Here is a 24,160-nt window from a genome sequence, read left to right as displayed (position 1 = left end):
ATTATTACCATGTAAGGGGCACAGTGATGACATAATTATGTGTGACAGTAAGAAGAGCACTGTTTTTGTACCACACAGCAGGTGCAGTAATAGGGACACATAGATGCGGCTCAGCACTGAGGTATTAGTAGCATGTGGAGTTTATGCAGAATGGGAATAGATGCTATGTCCAGGGCTGGGGTCAGTACCCGGCAAACCCGGTCAAATGCCGGGGCCCGAGGCTACCGGGGGGAAGGCACACTCGCAGTGGCAGGGAGTGGCGTACCGCTACTCAGGGGGGCCCGGTGCACGCGCTGTCACCGGCCTCCCCCACGCCGAGGATCGCGCTTTCAGTTGTATCGGCATCGCAGTTGCCGATACAATTGAGAGCAATGATGAGATGGAGCGGCACGCTCCCTTCTCCCCGCTGTGTCTATCAGCACTCTGACAGCTCAGCAGCGGAGCGCGGTGATGTCATCACTGCGCGCCTGCTGAGAGGTCAGAGGGAGCAACAGCAGTGGACGTCCTGAGGAGACCGGAGCAGCGGGGAACAAGGAAAAGTGAGTATGTACAATCACTATGGCCAGACGACCATGGGGGTGCATTAAATGATATGGTGGCTGTATACTACATGAGGATACCTAATGCTATCTGGCTCTGCACTGTGCTATATAGGGGCTGTATACTACATGAAGGTGCCCTAATGCTATTTGGGTCTGCACTGTGCTATATACGGGCTGTGTACTACGAGAGGGTGCCTAATGCTATCTGGGCTATGCACTGTACTATATACAGGCTGTATAGTACATGAAGGTGCCTAATGCTATCTGGCTCTGCACTGTGCTATATAGGGGCTGTGTACTACATGAGGGTGCCTAATGCTATCTGGCTCTGCACTGTGCTATTTGGGTCTGCACTGTGCTATATAGGGGCTGTGTACTACACGAGGTTGCCTAATGGTATCTGGCTCTGCACTGTGCTATATAGGGGCTGTGTACTACATGAGGGTACCTAATGCTATCTGGCTCTGCACGGTGCTATTTGGGTCTGCACTGTGCTACATAGAGGCTGTGTACTACATGAGGGTGCCTATTGCTATCTGGCTCTGCACTGTGCTATATAGGGGCTGTATACTACATGAGGGTGCCTAATGCTATCTGGGTATGTATTGTGCTATATGTGGGCTGTATACTACATGAAAGTGCCTAATTCTATCTGAGACCCTATATAACAAGAAAAAACAGCATAAAAACAACCTCCACTCAAAAATATTATGTATTGCAAAGTGTGCACAGTACCAACATTCCAAGCTGTACTATTGAAAAAATGAGATTTTTGGCAAAAAATTGCAATTTTTCGAGCCACCCCGCCAACGTCACGGCAAATCTCCTGGGGCAGTCCTAACACTAAAATATTTTTATTTAAAGTGTGCCATGTGGCCTCACATATGCAAAATTAGGACTGCACAGCACGTACCTTGTGCTTTTCAGTCACCGTCTCCATGACTGATTCATGGTTGTGGGCGGGACAGGCCCGAGCACATGCTGCTTAGAATAAATAGCCAGTGGACGGGGTTGGATGGCAAGTGTGAACAGCCACCAACCGCCAAAAATCAGGACAGATGGAAAAATAAACATGAGGTGCACTGCAAGATGAGAACCAACTGGGACCCTATATAACAAGAAAAAACAGCATAAAAACAACCTCCACTCAAAAATATTATGTATTGCAAAGTGTGCACAGTACCAACATTCCAAGCTGTACTATTGAAAAAATGAGATTTTTGGCAAAAAATTGCAATTTTTCGAGCCACCCCGCCAACGTCACGGCAAATCTCCTGGGGCAGTCCTAACACTAAAATATTTTTATTTAAAGTGTGCCATGTGGCCTCACATATGCAAAATTAGGACTGCACAGCACGTACCTTGTGCTTTTCAGTCACCGTCTCCATGACTGATTCATGGTTGTGGGCGGGACAGGCCCGAGCACATGCTGCTTAGAATAAATAGCCAGTGGACGGGGTTGGATGGCAAGTGTGAACAGCCACCAACCGCCAAAAATCAGGACAGATGGAAAAATAAACATGAGGTGCACTGCAAGATGAGAACCAACTGGGACCCTATATAACAAGAAAAAACAGCATAAAAACAACCTCCACTCAAAAATATTATGTATTGCAAAGTGTGCACAGTACCAACATTCCAAGCTGTACTATTGAAAAAATGAGATTTTTGGCAAAAAATTGCAATTTTTCGAGCCACCCCGCCAACGTCACGGCAAATCTCCTGGGGCAGTCCTAACACTAAAATATTTTTATTTAAAGTGTGCCATGTGGCCTCACATATGCAAAATTAGGACTGCACAGCACGTACCTTGTGCTTTTCAGTCACCGTCTCCATGACTGATTCATGGTTGTGGGCGGGACAGGCCCGAGCACATGCTGCTTAGAATAAATAGCCAGTGGACGGGGTTGGATGGCAAGTGTGAACAGCCACCAACCGCCAAAAATCAGGACAGATGGAAAAATAAACATGAGGTGCACTGCAAGATGAGAACCAACTGGGACCCTATATAACAAGAAAAAACAGCATAAAAACAACCTCCACTCAAAAATATTATGTATTGCAAAGTGTGCACAGTACCAACATTCCAAGCTGTACTATTGAAAAAATGAGATTTTTGGCAAAAAATTGCAATTTTTCGAGCCACCCCGCCTTTCAGTGCTTTTCAGTCACCGTCTCCATGACTGATTCATGGTTGTGGGCGGGACCTTTCTGCCCCAGGAGATTTGCCGTGACGTTGGCGGGGTGGCTCGAAAAATTGCAATTTTTTGCCAAAAATCTCATTTTTTCAATAGTACAGCTTGGAATGTTGGTACTGTGCACACTTTGCAATACATAATATTTTTGAGTGGAGGTTGTTTTTATGCTGTTTTTTCTTGTTATATAGGGTCCCAGTTGGTTCTCATCTTGCAGTGCACCTCATGTTTATTTTTCCATCTGTCCTGATTTTTGGCGGTTGGTGGCTGTTCACACTTGCCATCCAACCCCGTCCACTGGCTATTTATTCTAAGCAGCATGTGCTCGGGCCTGTCCCGCCCACAACCATGAATCAGTCATGGAGACGGTGACTGAAAAGCACAAGGTACGTGCTGTGCAGTCCTAATTTTGCATATGTGAGGCCACATGGCACACTTTAAATAAAAATATTTTAGTGTTAGGACTGCCCCAGGAGATTTGCCGTGACGTTGGCGGGGTGGCTCGAAAAATTGCAATTTTTTGCCAAAAATCTCATTTTTTCAATAGTACAGCTTGGAATGTTGGTACTGTGCACACTTTGCAATACATAATATTTTTGAGTGGAGGTTGTTTTTATGCTGTTTTTTCTTGTTATATAGGGTCCCAGTTGGTTCTCATCTTGCAGTGCACCTCATGTTTATTTTTCCATCTGTCCTGATTTTTGGCGGTTGGTGGCTGTTCACACTTGCCATCCAACCCCGTCCACTGGCTATTTATTCTAAGCAGCATGTGCTCGGGCCTGTCCCGCCCACAACCATGAATCAGTCATGGAGACGGTGACTGAAAAGCACAAGGTACGTGCTGTGCAGTCCTAATTTTGCATATGTGAGGCCACATGGCACACTTTAAATAAAAATATTTTAGTGTTAGGACTGCCCCAGGAGATTTGCCGTGACGTTGGCGGGGTGGCTCGAAAAATTGCAATTTTTTGCCAAAAATCTCATTTTTTCAATAGTACAGCTTGGAATGTTGGTACTGTGCACACTTTGCAATACATAATATTTTTGAGTGGAGGTTGTTTTTATGCTGTTTTTTCTTGTTATATAGGGTCCCAGTTGGTTCTCATCTTGCAGTGCACCTCATGTTTATTTTTCCATCTGTCCTGATTTTTGGCGGTTGGTGGCTGTTCACACTTGCCATCCAACCCCGTCCACTGGCTATTTATTCTAAGCAGCATGTGCTCGGGCCTGTCCCGCCCACAACCATGAATCAGTCATGGAGACGGTGACTGAAAAGCACAAGGTACGTGCTGTGCAGTCCTAATTTTGCATATGTGAGGCCACATGGCACACTTTAAATAAAAATATTTTAGTGTTAGGACTGCCCCAGGAGATTTGCCGTGACGTTGGCGGGGTGGCTCGAAAAATTGCAATTTTTTGCCAAAAATCTCATTTTTTCAATAGTACAGCTTGGAATGTTGGTACTGTGCACACTTTGCAATACATAATATTTTTGAGTGGAGGTTGTTTTTATGCTGTTTTTTCTTGTTATATAGGGTCCCAGTTGGTTCTCATCTTGCAGTGCACCTCATGTTTATTTTTCCATCTGTCCTGATTTTTGGCGGTTGGTGGCTGTTCACACTTGCCATCCAACCCCGTCCACTGGCTATTTATTCTAAGCAGCATGTGCTCGGGCCTGTCCCGCCCACAACCATGAATCAGTCATGGAGACGGTGACTGAAAAGCACAAGGTACGTGCTGTGCAGTCCTAATTTTGCATATGTGAGGCCACATGGCACACTTTAAATAAAAATATTTTAGTGTTAGGACTGCCCCAGGAGATTTGCCGTGACGTTGGCGGGGTGGCTCGAAAAATTGCAATTTTTTGCCAAAAATCTCATTTTTTCAATAGTACAGCTTGGAATGTTGGTACTGTGCACACTTTGCAATACATAATATTTTTGAGTGGAGGTTGTTTTTATGCGGTTTTTTCTTGTTATATAGGGTCCCAGTTGGTTCTCATCTTGCAGTGCACCTCATGTTTATTTTTCCATCTGTCCTGATTTTTGGCGGTTGGTGGCTGTTCACACTTGCCATCCAACCCCGTCCACTGGCTATTTATTCTAAGCAGCATGTGCTCGGGCCTGTCCCGCCCACAACCATGAATCAGTCATGGAGACGGTGACTGAAAAGCACAAGGTACGTGCTGTGCAGTCCTAATTTTGCATATGTGAGGCCACATGGCACACTTTAAATAAAAATATTTTAGTGTTAGGACTGCCCCAGGAGATTTGCCGTGACGTTGGCGGGGTGGCTCGAAAAATTGCAATTTTTTGCCAAAAATCTCATTTTTTCAATAGTACAGCTTGGAATGTTGGTACTGTGCACACTTTGCAATACATAATATTTTTGAGTGGAGGTTGTTTTTATGCTGTTTTTTCTTGTTATATAGGGTCCCAGTTGGTTCTCATCTTGCAGTGCACCTCATGTTTATTTTTCCATCTGTCCTGATTTTTGGCGGTTGGTGGCTGTTCACACTTGCCATCCAACCCCGTCCACTGGCTATTTATTCTAAGCAGCATGTGCTCGGGCCTGTCCCGCCCACAACCATGAATCAGTCATGAAGACGGTGACTGAAAAGCACAAGGTACGTGCTGTGCAGTCCTAATTTTGCATATGTGAGGCCACATGGCACACTTTAAATAAAAATATTTTAGTGTTAGGACTGCCCCAGGAGATTTGCCGTGACGTTGGCGGGGTGGCTCGAAAAATTGCAATTTTTTGCCAAAAATCTCATTTTTTCAATAGTACAGCTTGGAATGTTGGTACTGTGCACACTTTGCAATACATAATATTTTTGAGTGGAGGTTGTTTTTATGCTGTTTTTTCTTGTTATATAGGGTCCCAGTTGGTTCTCATCTTGCAGTGCACCTCATGTTTATTTTTCCATCTGTCCTGATTTTTGGCGGTTGGTGGCTGTTCACACTTGCCATCCAACCCCGTCCACTGGCTATTTATTCTAAGCAGCATGTGCTCGGGCCTGTCCCGCCCACAACCATGAATCAGTCATGGAGACGGTGACTGAAAAGCACAAGGTACGTGCTGTGCAGTCCTAATTTTGCATATGTGAGGCCACATGGCACACTTTAAATAAAAATATTTTAGTGTTAGGACTGCCCCAGGAGATTTGCCGTGACGTTGGCGGGGTGGCTCGAAAAATTGCAATTTTTTGCCAAAAATCTCATTTTTTCAATAGTACAGCTTGGAATGTTGGTACTGTGCACACTTTGCAATACATAATATTTTTGAGTGGAGGCTAATTCTATCTGAGTCTGCACTGTGCTATATGGGGGCTGTATACTATGAGGGTGCCTAATGCTATATGGGTCTGCATTGTGCTATATGGGGGTTGCATAGTGACATATGGGGGCTGCATAGTGCCATATGTGGGCTACATAATGCCATATGTGGCCTACATAGTGCCATATGAGGACTGCATAGTGCAATATGGGGGCTGCAAAATGCTACATGGGGGCTAACTAATACTATATGGAGGACTATGGGGGCTTTATAACAGTATATGGAGGAATATGGGGGCTGCATACTACTATACCCCCAGAGTTGTATGTCCCCTCCACCCCGGTGCTGTATACCCCCTCAAAGCTGTATGTATCCCCCACCCCAGTGCTGTATACCCCCCAGAGCTGTATGTCCCCCCTACCCCAGAGCTGTATACCCCCAGAGCTGCATGTCACCCCCCACCTCAGAGCCACTGCCCCCCTCTGGAGCTGTATGCCCCCCATTGCTGTATACTCCTTTCCTCAGTAATATATATGCCCCCCAGTAATGTGTATGTCCCCAGCCTCTCTTGTGATATATACAGCAGTCTTAGTGAGCTTTATGAGCGTCCATGTCTGCTAGTGACTTCCACCAATCTAGGAGGAGCTTGATGGAGACAAGCGGGGAGGTGAATGAGGCTGTTGCCGACTTCCCAATATTAGAAATATATATATAAATATATAAAAAAATAAAAATAATGTGTCTGTGTGTGCATGTATGATGTGTATCGATGTTAGTGTATATGACTGTGTCTAGATTTATGTCTATTTATATGTGTTTTGTGAATTTCTCTTTAAATATATATGTGTACGTATGCCTGTATGTGTATGTATTTCTGCATGTCTATGTGTGGATGGGGCCCACTTAGACTCTTTCGCCCAGAGCCCACAAAAAATTGGAGCCGGCCCTGGCTTTGTCAACAAAAAAACACAAGGGGTGCACTGCCAAAATATTAATATAATATTTGTTTAAACCAGATGCTCACCCGTGCAGTGATAACTGGATGAGAACAAGGAAAAAAAAAAAAAAACTGCACAAAATGTGGAGCACAACCAAGTAGCATTGTAATATAAGGCAATCTTTTACTGTAGCAAAATACATTAAAAACATTTAAAAAAACAAAACACTCAGTGGCACGGTATGAGACTCCCCAACCAACTCACAATAATGAGAATAATACACAACAAGGTTATAAGATTATCAAAAAAAAAAAAAAACAAGAATAACCCACAATTATAACTAGCATGTAAGATACAATAATAGCACAGTCAGGCACATGTGCCTCCCATGATAAACAATACACATCAATGATTCACATATGCATGTACTGGAAAACGGCAAAAAAATTCCAAATGCAGAAAAATTGAAAAAAAAAGTGCGACAGCACTATTGTTTTTGAGATATTTTATTCACTGTGTTCACTATATGGTAAAACTGATGTGTAAGTGTGATGCCTCAGGTCAGTGCGAGTTCGTAGACACCAAACATGTATAGGTTTTACTTTTATGTAAGGGGTTAAAAAAAATCGGAAGTTTGTCCAAAAAAAGTGGAGCACGTTTTACGCCATATTCCGTGACCCATAGCGTTCTCATTTTTTGGGATCTAAGGCTCAGTGACGGCTTATTTTTTTTCGACTCGAGCTGACGTTTTTAACGGTACCATTTTTGTGCAGATGCTACGTTTTGATCAGCTGTTATTGCATTTTGCGCGAAAGTTATGGCGACAAAAAAACGTAATTTTGGCGTTTGGAATTTTTTTTGCCACTTCGTAGTTTACTGATCAGATTAACTGATTTTTTATTTTGATAGATCGGGCGTTTCTGAACGCGGCAATACCAAATATGTGTATTTTTTTAACCCTTTAATTTTCAATGAGGCGAATGGGGGATGATTTGAACATTTAGGTTTTTTGTTTTTTTTTAAAAAAATGTTTTAACTTTTTTTTTTATTTTACTAGTCCCCCTAGGGGGCTATAGCGATCAGCAATCCGATCGCTCTGCACTATCTGCTGATCACAGCTACACAGCTGTAAACAGCAGATATGATCACTTCCTTATTCACTGGGCTGCGGGCAGAGTGAAAGTGATTCATCTCTAGCACAGGAGTCATCACATGACCCTGTGCTACCATGGCAACCACCCAAAGTCACGTGATCACGTCACGTGACTTCCGGTAGTGGGCGGTAAGTAAAAGTTTACCGCGATCGCGATTATAATGGCGCTGTCACATATTGACAGCACCATTACAGGGGTTAAACGGCACGAGCAGATAACGATTCTGCTCGTGCCTAGCAGGCGCACATCTCAGCTGTGAAAATCAGCTGAGATGTGCGCCGTTCACGGCATGCTGCCGCCGGCAGACCGCGGGCAGTAACGTTATGACCGCTAGGACGTAATTTTACTGCCCGCGGTCGTTAAGGGGTTAAAGCCCATGGCACTGTGGCTAACCTCCCTAGATGTGGAAGGAAAAGAAAAATTGCCGAGAGATTTCAAAGCAAGATTGTGCGGATGGTGGATAAAGAACCTCGACTAACATCCAAACAGTTCAAGCTGCCCTGCAGTCCGAGGGTACAACAGTGTCAACCCGTACTATCCGTCGGTGTCTGAATGAAAAGGGACTATATGGTAGGATACCCAGGAAGATACCCCGAGACATGAAAAAAACAGGCTGGAGTTTGCCAAAACTTACCTAAAAAAGCCTAAGACGTTTTGGAAGAATTTTTTCTGGTCAGATGAGACAAAAGTAGAGCTTTTTGGGAAAAGCCATCAACATAGAGTTTACAGGAATAAAAAAAGGCATTCAAAGAAAAGAACACGGTCCCTACAGTCAAACATGGCAGAGGTTCCCTGATGTTTTGCCGCTGCTTTGCTGCTTGTGGCACTGGACTGCTTGACCGTGTGCATGGCATTATGAAGTCTGAAGACTACCAACAAATTTTGCAGCATAATGTAGGGCCCAGTGTGAGAAAGCTGGGTCTCCCTCCCTCTTTTGTGTTTTTTTATTGCAAGCAAAATAAATGAAGATAATAATACCAAAGAATTTGTGATTGCAATAATTTTCAAGAAGAAACTGAGTATTATCTGACAGAATTGCAGGGGTGCCAATACTTTTGGCCAGCACTGTATAACATCCATAAGAACACAGCAAGGAATCATCACAGGAACACAAGCACACGTGCTAAGCCCAGATCAGTGAATGAAAGGAAGGAACCCTGTATAGTGAGCAATGGACTCAATAAGATCCTACAATTCCTGGCCAGGAAACAAAGTGCAATGGTCACAACATACCAAAAAGAGTCCATAAGACAGGCACCTTTCGTGATAAAATGACCCAGGGCAAAAGGGGGGTGGAGGGGGCAAAAGGCAAAAGGGGGGCGGGGAATCAAAAGGATTCCGTGGGCAGGACCCACGCGTATCGCCTCTACAGCGGCTTCTTCAGGGCAAGTGTGTGCTAATGCTAGTGGTAAGAGACATATATAAGCCTAATAATTAGAAATAAAGAGAGTTCACCTGAGTAGGTGGTGGTGGTTGGTCCGGACCAGTTGTATACATGAAGCGGTTTGTATTGTGGCAGCCATGGTACTGCAAGATGGGTGCTGCCATCTTGGAAAGTCCGTGCATGCACGGAGAGTCAAAAATAGGCTGATTGCCATCTTTAAGTCCAACGCATGCGCAATAAAGATATGTGAGGGAATACCGTTTAAAGAGACCACGCATGCATAGTAGGTTAACAAAAGAGCCATCTATATGGAGAGCACGCCTGAACAAAACAAGGAAAATGTAAAATGACAGGTGTTGACTTCCGGTTCCGGCGCTGTGATGTGAGGACGCGGGAGACAGAGCTCCGCACGTTCCTCAGCCCCACACACCGACTACAGGAGCCCCACGGCCGGGGGAGGAGGCGGAGAAGGGGAGGCGAGGAGCGGGAGGTGACCGTGCATGGAGCGGTACCTCCTCCGGAGCGGTGGCAGACAGCTGGAGCAGGGTGCTGCAGAGAAAGCAGTGCACATGGAGCGCAAAATGGCGGCCGCGGGCCGCGGCGGTGTGCAGGGAGGTGAGCGGGGACGGATGGAGGAGGAGGAGGGGGAGCAGCAAAGAGCTCGGCAACACGTGCAACAGGCAGTCGAGCAGCACGAACAGCAGGCAGCCGAGCAGCACGAGCAGCAGACAGCCCAGCAACTCCAGCAGCAGACAGCCCAGCAGCACCAGCAGCAGACAGCCCAGCAGCACCAGCAGCAGAAAGCCCAGCAGCACCAGCAGCAGACAGCCCAGCAGCACCAGCAGCAGAAAGCCCAGCAGCACCAGCAGCAGACAGCCCAGCAGCACCAGCAGCAGACAGCCCAGCAGCACCAGCAGCAGACAGCCCAGCAGCACCAGCAGCAGACAGCCCAGCAGCACCAGAAGCAGACAGCCCAGCAGCAGACAGCCCAGCAGCAGACAGCCCAGCAGCAGACAGCCCAGCAGCAGACAGCCCAGCAGCAGACAGCCCAGCAGCAGACAGCCCAGCAGCAGACAGCCCAGCAGCACGAGCAGTTCCCAGGCCTGCAAATTGATTATGACCGTCTGGCTGGAGCAGTGACAGTGCACCTGGCAGACAAGATCAAAGACTCTCTAGAGGCTATAGTGGGGGCAGTGCTAGCACCCTTAAAGGAACAGATCGCACAGCAGGGAGCCAGGATGTCAGAGATGGAGCAAAGAATCTCTGACACAGAGGACGAGGTGGCAGCATTAAAGGGGCAGCTGCAGGAGATGGTGGAGGGATCCCAGGCCATGAGAGACAAACTAGAGGATCTGGAAAACTGCTCCAGAAGAAGCAATTTAAGGCTGGTGGGTTTGCCGGAATCTATAAGCATGCGGCAATTGGACAACATATGTGAAGCAGAGCTCCCCAAGGCGCTAGGTCTAACGCACAAATGCAGGGTGGAAAGAGCGCACAGAGTAGGCCCTGTAAGAGAGCGTCCAGGCAGAGGAGGAACAAATGGAAAGGAAGACAGCACGGGAGTGACGGGACCAGCCAGGCCGCGCCAAGTGATAATAAAATACTTGGAATACAAAGACAAAGAAGAGATACTGTGAGCGTTTAGAGGAAGGAGGACCCCACTGTCTCAACAAGGGCATAAGGTGCTGATCTTCGGTGACTACTCGGCGGAGGTTACACGCAAAAGGAAAGCCTTTAGTAAGATTTGTACCGCGCTGTATCGTAAAGGCATAAAATTCCAACTGCTGTATCCTGCAATACTGAGAGTAACAAGACGTGATGGATCCCTTTTTGCGATGAAAGACTTGAGTGAGGCGGAGAGATGGATGGAGAAGATGGAGAACAGAAACCAGACGGAGGACTTCCTGGAGAGGCAACATACTCGGCAAGGAAGAGAGGAGGAGAGCCGGGCATCGGGCCGGAACGACTGGATGGAGGTGAAGGAGATACATGCAGGAAGTCCAAAAGCAAGGAGGTCGCCGTCGCGTTGGCCTGGAGGCCAGAAGAGGGGAGCGCCATGAGAGAGGATGCAGGGAGAAGAATTGATATTTTTGAACTGAACTGAGGGGCCCAAGAGAGAGGGGACTGACGGAATGCAGGGGATGAATAACATCTACTGTTTATTATTGCATCTTTACTTTCTGCTTCCGCTTCCTACTTCCTCTTCCGCCTCCCCTTCCGCTTCCTGCTTCCCCTTTCACTACCTCTTTCGCTTCCTACTTCCTCTTCCACCTAATACTGCCTCTTCCACTTCACTTGCACTTCCTTTACCATCCCATCTAACTCTTCCTACTTCTTTTTCCACTTCCTCTTCTAATTCCTACTTCCACTTCCTACTTCCTCTTCCACCTCCTACTTCCACTTCCTCTTCCTACTTACTTCCACTTCCTCTTCCTACTTTCACCTCCTGTCCCACTTCCTCTTTCACTTCTTACTTCCTTTTCCACTTCTACTTCCTCTTTTACTTCCTTTTCCACTTGATACTTCCTCTTTAATTTCCTCTTCCACTTCCTATTTCCTCTTCCTCTTTCACTTCCTACTTCCACTTCCTTTTCCACTTCCTACTTCCTCTTCCTTTTCCACTTCCTACTTCCTCTTCCACTTCCTTTTCCACTTTCTACTTCCTCTTCCACTTACTATTTCCTTTTCCACTTCCTCTTCCACTTCCTTTTCAACTTCCTACTTCCTCTTCCTTTTCCACTTCCTCTTCCACTTCCTTTTCAACTTCCTACTTCCTCTTCCTTTTCCACTTCCTCTTCCACTTCCTTTTCCACTTTCTACTTCCTCTTCCTACTTCCTCTTCCACTTCCTTTTCCACTTTTTACTTCCTCTTCCTTTTTTTTCCCCCCTCTTGTAGGCTTTTCCTTTCTTTTCTCTTCAGTTCCCCTCGCCTCTTCAATCTATATGGACCAAGGTGCCCTGCCCCATCGGGGCTGTAGGGGACCCTAACATCTATGGGGGACCGGGGTTCTCTCTTTTTAGTATCTACTGATAAATCGCTCTTCTGGTAGCCAGGTCACTTATGCTGATGGGAGGTGAAGTGAAATTGAGACCAGAGGTAAAAAATAATAATAGGTATGGGCAATGAGGGAGGGGGTATTGTATGCTGGCACGGCTATTGACCAGGAAGGCCTTGCTCTGGTGTGTTAGATAACAGAACAATGGGGGACAGGCCATATGTAAATGTTAATTAGGGGGCTGAGAGGGGATTGCGGAGCCAGGAGCATCACAGAAAAAATGGAAGTGACGAGACGATTGATTATAAAGGGGGAGACAGTTGAGGGGTTGTTAGTTGACCATAAATTTAGGTTGAATAGTTGGGTTCAGGGAAAGCAACGCTATAAGAACACTGAAAGAAAACTGAGGGCAGTTGGGGGGGTAGCCAACAGGTTTATAGTTAATGCCAAGAAGAGGACACAAGGTTGCGCCCAGGCAATACATAGTTGTCAGTACGCAGCGGAGTTAAGGCAGGGAAAAGACCAGGGAAAGGCGCCAAGACACACACAAGTTAGAACATATAGCGACATAAATGTCCCGAGATGTTGGGATAATGGTTAAATTAGTCACTTGGAACGTAAAAGGTTTGAAGTCTCCACATAAGCGCATGATGATATTACGACACCTTAAAAGACTGAAGGTAGATATCGCACTACTGCAGGAGACCCACCTGCAAAAAGGGGATTTTTTTCGTATGCAAAAATTATGGGTGGGGGCGGTAGTCGGGTCAGGATCCCAGGGAAGGAAGGCAGGGGTAATGATCTTAATAAACAAACACTTTACTCATGAAATAGTGTTCCAAGACAGTGATGATGGTGGGAGGTACATACATATCAAATTAACTAGCCCGCAGGGAGAGTTTAGTATACACAATATATACGCCCCTAATACCAAACAAAAAGCCTTCTTTGACTTTATCACCAACAAATTGGGAGTGGATGTAGACCCAAATAAGATAGTGGGGGGAGATTTTAATGCAGTAGTTTCGAAAGAGGATAGGAGGTATGGCAAGGAACAAGGTAGGCAGAGTAGGAATACAAAGGGTTTGATGGCCAAATTACTGGAAGACACAAATCTGCAGGACAGTTGGAGAACGCAACACCCATATGAACGTGAATTTACACACTACTCACACCCACACGAAGCATGGTCAAGGATTGACTTTATGTTAGTAGACCAAAGACTCTGGCACAGGGCCAAGGATGTAGACATAGAGAACATGGTTATATTCGACCACAGCCCGGTGACCTTAGACTTAAATGACAGAATACAGAGGGGCTCGGATTATATATGGAGATTTTCATCATTCTTACTCAAAGATAAAGATTTTATTAAAACATTAAAGGAGTGGTGGGAGGAATATTGCGGCACTAACAGCGGGCACGAGGAAGAGGCAATGCTATTCTGGGAAACAGAAAGTAGTATTAAGGGGGAGACTGATGGGGCATGCAGCCAAAATCAGCAAACAGACGCAAAAACATTACCAGGAGGCAAGCACTAGTTTGAGAGAGAAATACACAAGGTACCTAGAAAACAAATCCCAAAAAGCAAAAGAAGAGTGGAAGGAAGCAAAACAAGAGTTTGACATGTGGGTAGGAAAACGAGAAGAACTAGTAAGGTCTCAGCAGGAGGTTGACTTGCACCGATTTGGCAATAAGGCAGGTAAACTGCTGGCTAACCTGGCAAAGGGAAGACGACCATTGACGTTAATAGCTAGTATGACAAGACAGGATGGGACCAAATCGACGAATCCACAGGAGATCAACCAGATCTTGGGGGAATACTATGCCAAACTATATAGTAAAGGGGATGAAAATAGAGAAGGAGGGAGGGAGTGGCTAAAGACATTAGGACTTACACAAATAACCGAAGACGAACTGACTAGACTGAACGCGGACATCACAATAGAGGAAGTGCAAACAACAATAGGAGAACTGAGTATACATAAAGCACCGGGGCCTGACGGGTTCAATGGGGAATTCTATAAAGTACTAAAGGAGGAAATATCACCAACGCTGACACGTATGTTTAATAAAATGTTAGGGGGTACGGGAATGTCTAGCCACCTTAACACTGCATATATAAAACTTTTACCCAAAGGAGACAAAAATTTGGACAATCCAACGAATTATAGACCAATCTCACTAATCAACCAAGACCTTAAACTAGTGGCCAAATTGATGGCCATTCGATTAGCAGAGGTATTACCAAGGCTAATTTCTCCCGCCCAATCGGGGTTTGTAAAGGGGAGAGCAGCCGTGACAAACGTAAGAAAGGCCATGATAGTAATGGACGCCATCAGACACAGGGATCTACAAGGAGGGGAATTTCCAGCCATGATCACGTTGGATGCTGAAAAAGCGTTTGATAATCTGCAGTGGCCATGGCTGGAAACAGTCCTAGATAATATGGGCTTCAGGGGAGCATTCAGAACATTTATAGGTATACTATATGTAAACCCTCAGGCAAGAGTGGCGACACCCGGATTTTTGTCACGACCCTTCTCTTTGACCAAAGGGACGAGACAGGGGTGCCCGCTGTCTCCTCTCTTGTTCAATCTAGCCATTGAGCCATTATCAAAACTGATCAATGGAGGAGACTGCTTTGAGGGCATTAACATTGGAACGGAAAAAGTACATTCAGCTCTATTCGCGGACGATATCATATTATTCATGAATAGACCTCAGAATTACCTTTTAAAAACAATACAACAGATAGAGAGATTTGGGTCTATGGCAGGTTTTAAATTGAACAAGACAAAATGTGAAATACTGTTTCTGAATGAGCGAACCATGTCATCCCTGAAAACCTATGGAATAGGGGATAACATATGTGGGATACCGATAGCAAAAACCCACCTTAAATACCTGGGGATCCAGATGGGACGCCAGCCTGCCTCCATTTATGAATTAAACTTCAAACCGGTGATACAGAAAATAGAACGAGAGCTAAAGATGTGGGAGGGGCTGCCGCTATCCCTGCTAGGTAGAAACCACCTCTTAAAAATGATGAGTTTCTCGAAGCTGCTATACCCAATGCAGACTATCCCTATATTATTAAAGCATGCAGATGTAAACAGACTGAATAAAGCATTTACAAGCTTCCTATGGAAGAGAAAAAGACCAAGAATTAGGGTGGAAAAACGAATGCTACCACTGGAAAAGGGAGGAATCAAGATGCCAAATGTGAGAGGCTACAACCTTGCATGCTTGATGAGACATGTAATAGACTGGCTGAGGAAGACAAATAGCTATTCTAACATAAAATTGGAAAGTGAGTACTGTAGACCATGGGACTTGGGGGCAATATTACACACGTCATTGGCCAATATTCCGAGGAAAATTAAGCACTCCCTGGTATGTAGGGATACGATAATGGCGTGGAAAGCAGTGAGGAAAAAGTTTAACCTGTCCTGGCGAATCTCCAAATACCTAAATATCTGGAATTTTCCGGAATTCCCAGCAGGGAGGGAAAACAAACTATTTCTAGAATGGAGAAATAAGGGGATCAGTGGGGTGAAGGATCTGCTCCATGAATCGGAACATAGGTGGTTGACCCTTGAGGAGATGGTGAACAGGTACGGGCTTTCCCCATTCCAAATCATACAATACAAACAGGTGGAAAAGGGAATAATGGGACTATTGAGGGATGTTAGAAAAGAACAGGTAATGAATGAAATGGACCAATTTATAATGAAGGATAAACAGGAGATTACTATCTCCTCCCTGTACAAAGATCTGAGAACAGCACTGGTACCACTGCACTCGGACCAGGTCTGGGGAGCATGGGCACGACAACTAAAAGATACAGAGGCAGGGGAAAAGACACAGCAGGGATGGATGAGGATGAGGAAGGAGGTGATTAATGAGGGCTGGAGGGACACACAGTTTAGATTAATGCACAGAGCAATTTATGGTTTTAACATCCCCACCAAGCAGACTATGAATAAAATAGAACATTGCCCCAAATGTAAACAGCCGAAAACGGACTTATACCACGGGATTTGGCAGTGCCCACAAAGTCAGAAATTTTGGGGAAAAATGAAGACACTTATAGAAAAAGTATGGGAAGTGGAAAATGGAACTAGACCCATTGTTATGGATTTTCCACCACAGGACTAAAGAAAAGGAAGGAGGAGGAGATACACGGGGGACCACGATTCCAAGACTCTTTCATAATATTGGTATGATAGGGAAAAAGGCCCTACTACGCAGATGGCTCGAGGAATCTGTTCCATCAGAGGAGGAGGTGGTCAATCAGATTAAAAAGCTGCTCAATATTGAACAGTTGGAAGCCGAAAGAAATAAGGACGAACTAACGGGAAACTTTTTTAAAAACTGGAATAGATTTATAGTACAACAGTATGGAGTTGCAGAAATACGGAAAGTGGTATCTCCTTTCACTAATACGGAATGGTATCTACTGGGAGACTTGCAAGGCACATTGGGAAAGCTGAAAATACACACGCAGTAGAGACACAACAGTAGGGCGAGACGAGGGTTTCAGAGAAATAGGGCTTCAAACGGGAATCAGAATATAGAGGAGCTGTGTGTTCTTTTGCGACTTATACCTGGTGTTCAGCGTATTAAAAATGTTGGGGGGGGGTAAGTGGGACTAAAAGAGGGTGGGTTAAGACAAGGGTGGGTAAATTGGTAAGGTGAATTTATTCTTGTTGAAATGTTAGACATATTGTAATAATTCTGAAAAATGCAATAAAAATTTATGTTTAAAAAAAAAAAATGACAGGTGTTTAAAAGATATATATATATATATATATATAGTGTCCTCATACATAAATGTACACCCAATTAGCAAGAACATACATGATAGTTAATTGAATGTGAACAATGTTACTATCCACTAGGGAATGATCTAACAGGTATCAATTTACTGAGACTGTCAACATAGCTCATTGATCCATAAAAAAGGGAAAAGATGGAGATGGTGCTGGAAAGGTGAGGAGGCAAATGTGTCTTTGTTGTCAACTCTGTAGATGAGTCGTGGCTGGAGAAATTGTCAGAAACGCCAGCTGTGACCTCAGGTGAACTCACTGACATATCTGCTCACAGGTGCAGCTCTGTCAGTGTGTGTCTGACTCCGCAGTATTTGGTCGCGTATAGAGCTGGGCGGACTCGCAGAAAACCAGGACTGGCGGGTCTCTGCTAAATTTTAAAAAAAAAACAAACAAAAAAAACGGTTCCGTTCCGGAATCTGGTACCCATATAAGTTTATGGGAACCAGAATCCGAAGATTAAAAATGTTGGTAAAAGGGATAGGGGGATAGGAGCGCACGCGGTGTACTCAACGAAGATCTGTCACAGCAACAAGCTGCTTCCAGGTTACACTTTCACTTCCGAAGCCGACAATTAACCCTCATTGAATATTCACTGCTTTCCCCATCCAGCGGCACATGTAATTGGTTGCAGTTAGACGAGCCCCCACTCTGAGTGTCAGATGACTGCAACCAATCACAGGCACCAGGACGACCGGTGGGCGGGGAAAGCAGTCAACTGTCTGAGGGTCAGTATTGTGGTGTAAAAATAAATGAATAAATAAAACTATCAGCATAGGGTGCCCCATATTTTGATACCAGCACGGCCACACACTCTTCGGACACGAACGTACAGCTGCATAGAAAAACATGCAGCCACCCCACTCCTGTCAGGAGAGTGCGACTGTGCCGCGTGATGCGATGCGAGACTCTGGCCTAAGAGGAACCACATGTGGCTTTTTTTTTTTAATTATTTAAATAAATAATTAACAAACCTATGTGCAGTCCCTCCAGTTTGGATACCCAGCCAATATAAAGCCATATACAGCTGAGGCTGGTATTCTCAGGCTGAGGTAGTCCAACCTAATAATATCAGCCTCCAGCTGCCTGGAATTGTCACATCCATTAGATGTGACAATCCCAGAGCTTTATCCCGCTCTTCCCGATTACCCTGGTGCGGTGGCAATCGGAGTAATAAGGAGTTAATGGCAGCCCACAGCAGCCACTAAGTGTTGGATTAGTAATGGCAGCATCTATGACACCCCATTACTAATCTGTAAGTGAAAGTAAATAAACACAGAAACCGAAAAAATCCTTTATTTGGAATAAAATACAAAAAACACCCTTTCACCAATTTATTAACCCTAACACACCGCTGCAGGTCTCACGACGATTCCAACTCTGCTACAGGTCTGTCACAGCGAGCGGCCATACAGCATGACAGCTCGCTGTGCGCTCCACAGAGAATGAGCGATGACTGATTGCAGTCAGATGCGATCACACAGGCTAGGGGCACATCTGACTGCAACCCATCACAGAGGCCAGGCTGGCCGGTGGGTGGGGAAAGCAGTACAGGTGTGACTGAGCCTCGGTAAGTATGAAGCGCTCGCTCCATTCTTATTTTATTTTAATTTTTTTTTTTAACTTCTCGAGTGCCGTATCCAGATCAAACAGCTGGAATCCTGGGCCCGGCACCCGGGAAACTTTGAAATTGCACGGATCCAGACCTTTACAGTCCAGTTCCGACCATACCTAGTCGTGTATTCTAATATGACCGCGAACTGCCACCTCAGATGTAGCAGAGCAGGGATAGCCATGGGACATTGTGTCTGTGGATTATGTCACACCTGCGGTGAAGGGGGGCATTATTAAATTGAAAAAAAAGGTTTTTTTGTAAAACAAAACATTTTTGTTTGTGTTTATTTCTGTTCACTTATACTTATATATTAGTGATGGGCGCTTTCACCCTACCCATTACTAATCCAAAGCTTTGTTGCAGCTGTGATTTTTCGACATTTCACAGCTGTCAGTAACCTCTTATATTACCCCGATGGCTTCCACTGCTGCTATTTTTAGGCTGGGGAGAACCCAATAACCACAGGCCTCCCTATCCTGAGATTACCAGCCCCCTGCTATCTGCTTTGTTTTGGCTGGGTATTATTTAATTAATGAAAGAAAAACCGCATTAGGTCACTTGTATTTCGATACACAACCAAGATAATACACACAGCTGGGGGCTGCAGCCTCCAGCTGTCTGCTTTATTTGCCATGGGTATCAAAATACAGGGGGACCCCACCCCATTTACCAATTATTTATTTATATTTACACTCCACTCCAGGGACCCAGACAGCTAGTGTGAAGAAAACTAATTACAGACACCAGCAGACTTACTGCAACCGATCACAAAGGCTGTCACAGAGTTTGGCAGGGGAAGCAGTTAATATGCATGACATTTATTGAGCGAACTCTGAAGCAGTGTGAAAGCTGCGTGGAAACTCAGTAAGTATAATTGTCCTGCTTTAATTCCCACTTTGCTTCCTTTTGCAGCCCCCTAGCCCTTACTACCACCATTTTACAGCACACAGTTCAAGTCCCTATAAACTTACATGGGTTTTTTGTCTTTTTTTGTTTGCTTTTGAAGTCCAGCCGGACCTGCCAAATTCAAACATCTGCAGATACGCCCCTTTCTAGTAGTAATCTATTAAATGCTAGATACATTTTCAGCTTATAGTGACTTTTCTCAGACAATTTCTCCAAAGCAAATAAGCAGCAGTTTTCTTAATAAGATAATGGCAAGTCACATATTGCTCGTGCTACTGTGAGCAGCCTAGATGGCCTAAAATGTGCTGCTACCATGGCCTGCAGGGTCTCCAGACTTGTCTCCAATCAAGCACATCTGGGACGTCCTTTGTACTAGAACATCAACTCCAATGGAAATTGCCAGTGAGCGCAAGTGGAGGGATTTCTGGGCATGGCACCTATACTGTATACACTGATATGCCTCTGACATTCCCCCAACCCATTGTTTTCCTCATTTGCTTATTGTTAACATATTGATCCTGTGATTTTTATAATTCCACAACTTATCACTGTTGGTGCTGCTATTTTAATGCTGAGGAGTGTGTATACGAGTGCAGAGTTAAAAAATCCACTACATTTAAGACAGCAATAAAAATCTAATTTTTCATATGTTTTAAAATATGAAGGGTAAGAACTTTGTAAATCCTAACAAAAAAAAAGTCAGCTCCACTTTACCACTCCCCAGCAAGACTGTAATAGAAGTCTTTGAGTGGTAATTCCATTTAGAATGCCATTTTTTTTCCTGAATGTAAATTATTAGAAGTGGAAAACATAAAAGAACATGAACAAGGAACTGTAATATTTTTTGAGTAAAGATAACAAACAGTAACTAACCTCTGCACACAAGTTTCCAGTAGAGACTGATGTGATTTTCACTGGTGCAGTACTGCCATAAATATTTTTTCCTGCTGGACTTTGAGGTTGATCTTTAAAAATAAATATTTGAAAACAACAAGTATTAAAGGGATAGACCCACCAAGAAAAATCACATTCATTCATTCATTGCATAGATCTTAAAAATAAATACAATTTGCAAATTAAACTTTTTTTTTTTTTCATTCATGGCAGAGCAATCCGTAGATAAAGCTAGAAAGACAGATATTTATTTGTATCCTCAGCTCTATAGTAAAAACTGTGAATTACTAAGATGATAACTGGCTATGGGAATAGTGAATGAGCATTTGTGATTAGCAATTCTACACATGTGGTCAAAATTGTTGGTACCCCGCATTTAAAGGTAAGGTCTCGCATTTTTTTATTTTTGAATAGCGATTATGAAATCAAGTATTTTTAATACAAAATTAAATTCACTGTTTATTTAGTTTTTATTTAATTCTAGTTTTACTGAAGCACTGGGGGCTGCCATCACGGATTTGGTGTTTGTAACAACAGTTACTCACTTCTTTTATCGCAGCCCCCTGGGCATAGAAGACCGTTGTCGGACTCCGACCCCTATATTGTAACATACAGAAGGCGACTGCTGTGAAATGGACGCGCCCCCAGGGCTGTACAAATCACAGCAGAGGGAGTAGATCAACGCCATCTTTGTGCAGCTCACAGAGTATGCTGCACTTTCCCCCGTCACCAGCCGAGATGGATGGGGTGAGTACTGGCGCCAGGCAACGGTGATTGCACCGTTACTGATCCTGCCAGAACACAATGGCAGAACTTTTATATGAAAAGATAGATCGTGACTATTGCACTAGCCCTCTGCTGTTAAAATAATTATATTCCTGTGCAAATAGTGCAAAAGCAGCTCTTTAGCATATAAATTGCATATACAGTGCATCAAAGTAAGTGCAAATTCAGACCAATGTAGCAGCAGTTCATTGAAGTAAAGTCATAATAGACCCAAATGCCTGGCAGTAGCTGAAAGTCAGAGAGCCATCTTAATAATTACCCATGGTGTTTTTGGTATGATTAAGTCATTCAGTCAGATCCCCTATGCACATTTCGCTGTCCCTGCTTCATCAGGTGTCTGTTGTAATCCGTTTCTTTCCCCCTTATATACGTGAACACTCACCCTAATCCTCCAGTGACCGTGCATTACCGGCGCATGCGCACTGCCGTCCGGTGCCGCTCCAGACTCACCACTCGTCACTGAAGCAGGCGCATGCGCAGTGGCCGAATCCAGACTGCTTCAGCCAGTGCGCACGTGCGGCTCCCATAGACAGCAGCGCAACCCAGAGCAACAGCGGAGACCAGCGCGCACGCACCGCACGGTCATCTATGATATGCTAGCCCATATCTCAGCATGATATTATAATATATATCCTCACCTCATTCTGTATGCCCATAAATAAATGCTTATAGGGCACAGTAGGCTTGGACAAACATGGGTAATAATGAGTCATATTCAACCAAAGTAAAATACATCATGTACATATTAACCCCATTATACATCAAAAGATATTAAGTTCCTATGCACATAACTGTGCCTATAAGAGATATGCTAATAATTACATACATATAAATTCACCATTACACAATATCATAGATCACATCCAGTTTAACACTGATGCACGTCCGTAAGGTTATGGATATCTTGAATATTGAATTTGATCCGATTCTTGAGCAGGTGAGATGTTCATTCTCATGGGGAGTTATATACCGTGAAGTGCAATAAAAAAGTGCACCACTAAAAACAAAATATAAAATTGATTTAAAACCAAAGCGAAGGCAAGGAGTATAGTCAACAAATACAGTCCCTGACAGAAGTTCTGTCGCTTATCCATGTTATATAAATAAAAGCTTATAAACTGACTTTAAACTCATCCATTGGTTTCATAAAATTACTCTTTTGAAAGCTGAAACCCTCCCAAATTTGGTTTAGGTTACAAAAATAAAGTTGCTGTAAAGCTGAAATATTGATCATTTAATGAACACAGAAAGGACAGATTTTGGCAAGACAAAAGTTTTGTCGCCCACAGAAAGTAATGTGAAATTCAAACAAATAATTAACTTCTAATACAAGATATGTTGCATAACATTGGTGAATGAAGTTGTGGTGCTATTAGAGCCATATTTAATATTTTGTGTGACTTCCATGAGCTTGAAGGACTGCATCCATGCAGTTTAACAATGATTCATACAATTTATTGATGAAGTCATCAGGAATAGCAAAGAATGCAGTCTTACATGCCTCCGAGAGTTCATCTAGAGTCTTTGGTTTTGTCTTTCATCCTACTCCAAACATGCTCAAAGATGTTCATGTCTGGTGACTGGGCTGGCCAGTCCTTGAGCACCTTGATCTTCTTTGCCAGGAGGAACTTTGTTATAGAGATGGATGTATGAGATGGAGAACCATCCTGCTGCAGAATTTGACCCCTTTTATGATTGGGAATTTAAGAGGTAGCTAATACTTCTTGATATTTTAGGCTATTGATATTGCGCCTTCCACCTTCCAAATGTTTTGAACACCCCCATACTGAATGTAACCCCAGACCATAATCTTTCCACCACCAAACTTAACTGTTTTTTTTATCCATATGGATTCCAGTAGGTCTCCTGCAGTATTTTCGGTGGCTGTGGTGTAATTCAACAGTAGATTCATCAGAGAAATCCACCTTCTGCTACTTTTCCAGCGTCCATCTGTTTAGCAGGCTGTGGGACTTGGCAAATGCCACACATTTTTTTTCATTGCCTTTTGTTTAGTGCTGGCTTCTGGGCACTGATTTGACCATGGAGGCCATTTCTAGACAGAATCCTACAAACTGTTTTATTTGACACAGGGACATTAGGTGACCAGGCCTTTTGGAGCTCTGCTGCAGTGGAAGAGGGGCTGGCTTTGGATTTTCTAACCAACAAACGTTCCTCCTGAGCAGTTGTCTTGCGGGGTCTGCAGGACCTGGGCTTGTCAAAAACATCTCCAGTTTCTTCAAATCTTTTTTTTAATTCTTTGTACTTGACGCTGAGACACTTTAAAGGTGCCAGCCACCTCTGCAGTGGATCTGGTCTTCAGCTTTTTGATAATCAAGGCTTTGGTGGCAGGGTGGATTTTTGGCATGTTGTCAGAGGTCGTTGCAGTTCAACTTAAGGTCTGGGGTGCTGGGTTTCTTTTTATACACACCCACTAATTAACCGATCATTTAGTGAGCACAGGTGAGGATGTAAACTAGGATTGGGTGCATTATATGACAAGGCGACAAAACGTTTGTCTTGCCAAAATCTGACCTGTGTTCATTAAATAATCAATATTTTAGCTTTGCGGCAACTTTATTTTCATAACCTAAACCAAATTTGGGAGGGTTTCAGCTTTCAAAAGAGTAATTTCTGAAACC

The 24,160-nt window shown here is 44.2% G+C and overlaps 1 protein-coding gene across 7 annotated transcripts in view; it reads right to left on the bottom strand.

The window, feature by feature from the left end:
* Nucleotides 1-24,160, bottom strand: part of AFDN (afadin, adherens junction formation factor) — a 1,370,646-nt gene that overhangs the window by 268,411 nt on the left and 1,078,075 nt on the right. For all 7 annotated transcript variants that reach the window (XM_075339717.1, XM_075339721.1, XM_075339720.1 and 4 more), the window contains exon 27: nucleotides 20,715-20,806. In XM_075339717.1, the coding sequence (XP_075195832.1) occupies nucleotides 20,715-20,806 (92 nt within the window). The remainder of the gene's footprint in view (nucleotides 1-20,714; nucleotides 20,807-24,160) is intronic.

The sequence above is a fragment of the Anomaloglossus baeobatrachus genome, chromosome 3, assembly GCF_048569485.1.
Source record: "Anomaloglossus baeobatrachus isolate aAnoBae1 chromosome 3, aAnoBae1.hap1, whole genome shotgun sequence".
In the NCBI taxonomy this organism is placed as follows: domain Eukaryota; kingdom Metazoa; phylum Chordata; class Amphibia; order Anura; family Aromobatidae; genus Anomaloglossus; species Anomaloglossus baeobatrachus.
This window is presented reverse-complemented; position numbering and strand designations above follow the sequence as displayed.